Below are 7,708 nucleotides of genomic sequence, written 5' to 3' on the forward strand. Positions count from 1 at the left end.
CTCAAGTGGTAGAGCGCTCGCCTTGAGCTGAAGAGCTGAGGGACAGCGCCCAGGCCCAGAGTTCAAGCCCCACTACCGACAAAAAAAAAAGAGTCTCACGGACTTTCCTGCTCCTGCTGGCTGCCATCCTCAGATCTCAGCCTCCTGAGTAGCTAGGATTACAGGTGTGAGCCACCAGCACCTGGAAGCTCTTAATTTCTTATAGCATTTTTTTTTCTTATCCTTACACAGTCTCATATATAAGGTGTTCTGACCATCTAGATCCTGGATTTTTAGAGATTAACTAGTAGTGCAGTATTTCTCAACTAATACCACAATTAGGAATAACCTACATTTTGAGGATAAGGAATAAATAGATGATAACATAGATGCTTTTGAGAATGTGTTTTTGTTTTTCTTTTTCTGAGACTGGGACTTGAACTTCCACATCTGACAGTTTCACTCTTTGGCTGTTATTCTGTTTCTTGAGCTATATACTTCAATCCTGATTTCGAGAATCTGATGAGCTTGGAGTTACCTCAAATAAAGACTACTGATATGTATTGCTATGGTTTGAATGCATCCTCTCCAAAATTCATGTCTTGTCAATGTGATAAATTAAGACATGAGATCTGTCTACAAGAAGTGATTAGTACATAGGGCCTAATATTCAGCACTGAGCTAGCTTGCTAGCTTTCCCTTCTACCTTCTTCCTGGGTACTTTCTATTCACTTGCTTGTGGCCAATCTCAGATGGACCATAGCATAGCTTAGTATAAAATGGTATACTGTTGTGGTTTTGATTTGCATATTCCTAATTAGTATTTATTTGGAGTGTCTTTTCATATGTTTATTAGCCATTTATTTATGTTCTTGGAGAACATAAGCCTTTGCCCTTTTTAGAATTGTTTATCTTCTTGTTATTGAGTTTTAAGTAGTGGTCACATATTCTAGTGATTAAACTTTTAAAGAGTTTTCATCTTTTTAAGATTTCTTAGCTAATTTTCTTTTGAATTGCTGATATATGGTCTTTGCATGGGCCTTTGTGTGTTTTTTTTAAGTTTTAAAAATCATTTTTGAAAAATAAAGAAAAATATTTTGCAATACTAGTGATCAAACTGAAGGTTTTATGCATACTAGTCAAATGCTCTCTCACTGAGTTCTACCCTCAGTCCCTGAAAGTTTGTAAATTTGTTGCCATATTTTTTACATTTTTAGGTTGTGTGGCTTTTCAGTCATAGTGAAAAAGTCTTTTCTTTCCCTTTTATTAAAAAATTCTTGGGTTGTAATTTTGTTCATTTGAAGTTTGGATTATTCATGTGAATGACATTATAATGTTGATAGCATAATGTGTAATATAATATTGATGGCATTGCTTTTTTCATCTTACTAATATTTCTCTAGGTATCTTTCTATGTAGGCAGCCTAAAAATCACCTCAGCTGTGTTAGTGACATCATGTGCCATGGTTCTTACATTATATTTGTTATCCATTATTAATGGACTTAACATGGCCCCAGGTTTTTTTTTTTTTTTTGTATTATAAACAACCTTGGTGGAATAAAATTTGCACCTGTGTCCTTCTGCGTTTTGAGGTTAGGCTGCTGCGGAAGAGCACACAGGCCAGACCTGCAGGCTTAGGGACTGGTTCTGTTTCTTCCCTTACAGCGCCCCTTGTGGTGCAAGTACAAGTACAAGAGATCTAACCTCTGATACAAAATAAGGAAGCTAAGTGGGACACTGGTGGCTCACACCTGTAATCCTAGCTACTCAGGAGGCTGAGATATTAAGATCACGGTTCAAAACCAGCCTGGGCAGGAACATCTGTGAGACTTTTATCTCCAAGTTAACCCTCCCTCCCCCAAAGAAGCTATTAAAGCTATAAAAGGCTCTGTGGTTCAAAGTGGTAGAGCACTAAGCCTTGAGCACAGAAGTTCAAGGGCAGAGCCTAGACCCAGAGTTCAAGCCCTAGGACCAGCATGTATACATGCATGTGTGCACGCACACACACACATACACGTACACACACACACTCAAGGAAGCTAAGAGGCTCTGGAAATCTCCTTTTTGGTCTGAGATCAGGACGTAAACTCAGTATCTGACGTTTTTGCTTACCAGCTGGGTCTCTACCAACTAAGTGACACCCCTAGCCCTGGCTCTGAAATCTTCTGATTCAACCCTCCCACACAGGAAAACTGAGGCTTCTAGAAGGCTGGTAACTTGTTTGAGCTCACCAAGCATTATACTCCTAGAGCTAGACCTAGAACCTACATTCCCACCCCCCCCCGCCTCCATTCTGCAATTCTGCCAGTGCCAGGCTGATACTTAAACTATACATTTCTTATTTCTTATTCCCTGACATGTTCAGAAACCCACAATGTCTTAAGAGGCTAGTTAAATAAACGTTATACCCACTTAGTGAACTCAGTTTCTCTGCATTGTCAGTAAAGGGAGAAAGAGTTGCTCATCGCTGAACCCTGGCCTCTCTCTTCCTCTCTTCTATTCCGGTATCCTTGGTGGATGATCTCACTCTAGGCCAAATGCGCTGGGTCCAGAATGAAGCATGGTGAGTAAGAAGATAGCAGAACTCAAAACACAAAGCATCCAAGACTGAGAAGGACACATCTGTGCTGCTCCTGGACTGCTCTACTAGGAACCTAAGTTACAAGTAGTTATTAGAAAGGACTTATGGAAAACTCTCTTGAAGTTGTATTTATACTGACAAGTACCTTGCTTTAACTAAGACTGCATGTTTATTTGAAAGGGGTGTCATGTTTCACTAAATTGTTGGCTTCCTGAATGCAAAAACTAGATTTGATGTTTCTTTGCACCCTTCTAGGGCTCAGCACATCGGCTTCTATTCCTCCATTCTCCAAACCACCAGGACACTTAGTTGTTCTGTGAAAAGTCAGTAATTACCCTCTTGTAATTGCATTGGAGATAACCAAGTCACTTTACTATCTGTTGGTCTGATGTTTCTGATGAAACTTGAGGCAGGATCTGCATTTCATTCTCCTCCACTGATCGTCTTCCTGGATGTCCTTATTGACATGGGTATAATCTCATCCAATATTTAGAAGAGAACTTAGATTCTCTTAGGTCTCTTCTATCACATGGAGACAAACAAATATTTTAATTTTGTGCATTTGGTTTCAGGTCCCGTTAGTGTTCTAATTGTGTGTGTGTGTGTGTGCATGTACACTTGTTGTTCCTGGGACTTGACCAGGGTCCTCTCCCTGAGCATTTTTGCTCAAGGCTAGCTCTCTATCACTTGAGCCACAGCTCCAAATCCAGCTTTTATTTTTATTTTTTTCAATGCTTAATTGGAGAATTGGAGATGAGAATCCCATGGATTCTCCAGTCTGGCATTGACCCACAATCCTCAGATCTTAGCATCCCGAGTTGCTAGAATTACAGACGTCACTAGCATCCAGCTAGTCTTCTAATTCTTATGATAGTTTAAGATATCTTTCTCAAAGCTGAAGGAGCAAAACCTGGATTCTGAATGTATTTCCACTATACTTGGGAAGGAATACCCAAGTCAGGTAGATAGGGAAAATAAGGCCTGGTGAAAGGCGGCCAGGAATTTAGAAACAGTTCATTTAGAAATAGAAGCACTAATCGTCTTTGTTTTAAATCTTGCACTTCTTCATAAACTGCAGTGTTAGCACAAGAAAAGGGGAAAAGAAGGAGCAAGAGCAGCTTTCTCCAGCTGACCTTGCCTCCTGGCTCTAAACAACGAGTGTGATCTGAAAACTAAGAATTATTACTTTTTTTTTTTCTTTTTTAAGAGCCACGTATCCTGGAGAAGCAAATTCTTGGGGAAATGGCTCCTCACACTCGGGGCTTGGAGCAAGTGTGAAGCACTTTTGATTTTTTTTTTTTCCCCTGTCCTCACTGGATCAAATTCAGGGCCTGGGCATTTTTGCTGAAGGTTAGCTCTACAGCAGCGAGCCTTTCTCCTCTTCTCTCTCCTCTCTCCCTGGGTCTCCGAACCTTACTTCCGGTGCTGGCGGCAATCCTCAGATCTCAGCTTCCGGAGTAGCTAGGATTGATTATAGGCGGGAGCCAGTCTTTTGATCACTCGAGTGGGCAACCCTTCCGAATCTGTGGCCTTTGAACTACAAGTCCCAGAGAGCAATGCGCCGCTCTCTTCCGGGAGGCAGGGCCAGAACCAAGCGCCTCGCTGCAAGATGGAAACGCTAGTTACTTATACAAACGATAAAAAATGTTATCTTAGCGGTTTTTCACTATTCGGGAAGGCAAATGAGATGCTCCCCCATAGAAGGAGCAAGCAAGTAACTGAATTTTCGTGGAGGAAAGCCCCGGCGTCTCCTGAAGAAATCACTTAGCAGAACCCAGCCTTCCGCTCAAACTTTCCCAGTAGTCTCCTTTCTTTTGCGTCTTTTCTGTTCCGCCTTCTCATTGGTTGGTTGGCGGTGACGGCGCCTGCGCACTGCATACCTTTAAGGGTCACGGGCAGACGCCATTTTGGCCCAGAGGTGCTTCTGGGAGGTAGAGCCCGCGTCCATACCCTACCCTGCCCCCAGGTACGGCCTTCCTCGCCCGGCTTCGCCTTCGTCGCGGCTGCTCTCCCGAGCTGGGCCCCGTCGGAGCTCTCCGGCCAGGCGGGCGTTGTTGGAGCCGGGCGGCCGTGAGGAGGGTCGCACAGTCGGGCAGGACGCGCCGAGGCGGCGCGGGGCGCGGACAGCCCGCGAGAGCCCGCCCGCCATGGACTCCGAGTACTACCGCGGCGACCAGTCAGGTGGGTCCGGGCACGGGCGCCCCTGCGGCCAGCCGGGGGAGGCCCGCGCCGGTCCCGCCTCGGTCTTCTCGCTGGTGACCGCTCCCGCCTCGGGTCTGGCCGCGGGAGTGCGGGGCCGCGCGGGCCCGGGGGGCGAGGCGGTCAGCCGAGGGCTCTGCCCACCCCGGGCAGCAGCTTGCGCGCCGAGTGCCGGAGCAGTGTTTCCCGCTCGGGGATTTTTTTTTTTTTTCCGGGACTCGAGAGTGCCCGAGAATCCGATGCCAGTGCTCGGTGCGAGCCGCGGTCCCTCGTGGATAGTTCGCTCCGCTTGGGCTCCCCCGCCTGCTGCGCGGGCTGCCTGGGAGGGACGTGCGGGACGGACGTGGGTGAAGGCTGCGTCCGCCGCTCCTCAGGGCTTCCTCTGGCGACCTTCCCTTTTCTCCTCACCCGGGTTTTGTCTTTTTTTTTTCTTGCTTATTCATGTAGGCACCCTGGGCCTCCCCGTGTTAGGCACCGGAGATCCAACAGGGTGCATGGCTTTTCCCTTAGCGTAACATCTCGCTCTGTATCAAACGTGCCTACATTGTTTAAAGGTGACGCTCTTTGGCGATCTGAGTTCAGTATGTGTCTTTAAGACAGCAAATAACGACTGCAGATGCTTTTGTGAATATGCACTGCTGTTGTACTTTAAAGCCGTTCAGTAATCAGTTCCTTTGTTTTAAAAGTACTTATAGTGCATAGCTTGTATTAAAAGAAGTAATAAAGATGGAAATAATAAGAAAGGAAGCAGTTCCGAGACAATCCTTCCTCCTTTGGTCTTCTCTGTCTTTTCCTAATTTATGCTATCTGTTGTTGCCTCATTTTTAGGCATCTGTAATGATTTCTTATTATGTGGGGCAGTGTTTTAAACAAAAGCCCTAGGTGTGCTCTTCTCCCATGGTCCCACTGTTGCAACATAACTGTTAAACACCAAAACTGTTATTATTTTTATTGTGATTATATAAATTTAAGTCCTTTTGTTAAGAGGCTTATTAGTATAACACTGATTCCATTTTTATATAACGTTTTGGGGTTTCTGTAGTTGGCTGCCTCATTTTTAAAAATTCATTTTTAAACCTTCTTCCTATGTCCTTAAACAACATTATAATCGTCTCAGAAGAGTATAGGTTAAAGTTAGGTAGCAATTCATATTTACCATGCACATTGTAATACAGTATATTCCTTTTTTTCTTTTTCTTTTTTTTTTTCGCCAATCCTAAGGCTTGAACTCAGGGCCTGAGTACTTTCCCTGAGCTTCTCTATGCTCAAGGCTAGCACTCACCACTTGAGTCACAGCACCACTTCTGGCTTTTTCCGTTTATGTGCTACTGAGGAATCAAACCCAGGGCTTCATGCTTGCTAGGCAAGCACTCTACCACTAAGCCACATTCCCAGCCCATTAGTATATTCTTTAAAGAGTTTTTACTATTTCTGGACCAGAGTTCCTTGTATTCTTCATAAATAGACATATTTGTAAATAATACACCAGGCTTCTGGGATCCAGGGTTCTGAGTCCAGCGATTCAGAAGTGAATTGAAGAGCCACAGTAAACAAAGTACCTTGTAAATTATGTAGATTAGGAGATGATTAGTGGTGTGGAGAGACAGTATGAAATTGAAATAGCTTCAAAGCCCAGTATTTAGAAATTGAGTTGGTATTCCATGCTCTCGCTCTTTCTTTCTCTCTCTTTCTTTCTTTCTTTCTTTCTTTCTTTCTTTCTTTCTTTCTTTCTTTCTTTCTTTCTTTTCTTTCTCCCTCCCTCCCTCCCTTCTTTCCTTCCTTCCTTTCTTCCTTTCTTTCTCTTTCGTTGGTCATGAAGCTTGAACTCAGGGCCTGGGTGTTGTCCTTGAGCTCTTTTGCTCGAGGCTAGTGCCCTACCACTTTGAGCCACAGGTCCACTTCCAGTTTTCTGGTGGTTAGTTGGAGATAAGGGTCTCACTGACTTTTCTGCTGGGGCTGGCTTTGAACCAAATTCCTCAGATCTCAGTCTACTGAGTAGCTAGGATTACAGGCATGAGTCACCAATGCCCAGCATTCAGTGCTGTTTCTTAAGCTTCACATTCTTTTAAAGAGCTGGTTTGCTACTACATCTGTCACATTACATGTTAATGACTGTTCGATTTTGCTTCTTTGATGGTAGTAATCTTAAATTCCTTGATATACTATGTCCAGGTTAGCTGTAGATGTCATCCTACAGCATAAGTGGCTTTGTGCTTTCTTTTTAAGCAGATGATGGTGGTGCTACTCCAGTGCAGGATGAGCGAGATTCAGGATCAGATGGTGAGGACGATGTAAATGAGCAGCCCTCCGGATCAGACACTGGAAGTGTAGAGCGGCATTCAGAGGTATCAGCTAAACAACTTCTTTGGGGATGCTTTTTCTTTGTATTTCTGGGAAGCCTTTTATTTAGGAGTGGTAGACACCCTGCCACATAGGGTTTAGGCTTTTATTCCTCGGAGTAAATGAATGTAAGTTAGTACAAAACTTTTTTTAAAAACATAAACAGGGTTGTTCTGGTTACTGATGAAATCAAAGAAGTAAGTTTTACTGGATTGAATTTCAAATATTGGACAGTTTTAAACTGAAAATACATATTCAGAAAAACAAGTCAGTCTTTCTGGAAATCCTTACTTTAAGTGACATAGGGATGTGTAGGTACAGGTCAGTGAGATAGAGTGTGTATTTAGCATACTTAGAGTCTTAGGTTAGGTCCTTACCCCTGTCCCTCCCTTCCCCCTAAAATGTCATAGTGTTTGGATATAATCTTCGTTCAACCTGTATACTTGGATCTCTCTAGATTCTTTTTTTTTTTTTTTGGTCGGTCGCGGGGCTTGAACTCTGGGCCTGGGTGCTGACCCTCAGCTTTTCAGCTCAAGGTGAGCGCTCTACCACTTGAGCTACAGCGCCACTTCCAGTTTTCTGGTGGTTTATTGGAGATAGGAGTCTCA

The 7,708-nt window shown here is 43.9% G+C and overlaps 1 protein-coding gene across 5 annotated transcripts in view; it reads left to right on the top strand.

The window, feature by feature from the left end:
• Window positions 1-4,478: 4,478 nt before the first annotated feature.
• Window positions 4,479-7,708, top strand: part of Iws1 (IWS1 homolog (S. cerevisiae)) — a 44,843-nt gene continuing 41,613 nt past the window's right edge. For all 5 annotated transcript variants that reach the window (XR_001175548.1, XR_001175549.1, XM_013028852.1 and 2 more), the window contains exons 1-2: window positions 4,479-4,742; window positions 6,990-7,105. Coding sequence is in view for 3 of the 5 variants with exons in the window: in XM_013028852.1 (XP_012884306.1) it covers window positions 4,709-4,742; window positions 6,990-7,105 (150 nt within the window). In the remaining 2 variants the exon portion in view is untranslated. The remainder of the gene's footprint in view (window positions 4,743-6,989; window positions 7,106-7,708) is intronic.

Source organism: Dipodomys ordii, unplaced genomic scaffold (genome assembly GCF_000151885.1).
Source record: "Dipodomys ordii isolate 6190 unplaced genomic scaffold, Dord_2.0 Scaffold114, whole genome shotgun sequence".
Classification (NCBI taxonomy): domain Eukaryota; kingdom Metazoa; phylum Chordata; class Mammalia; order Rodentia; family Heteromyidae; genus Dipodomys; species Dipodomys ordii.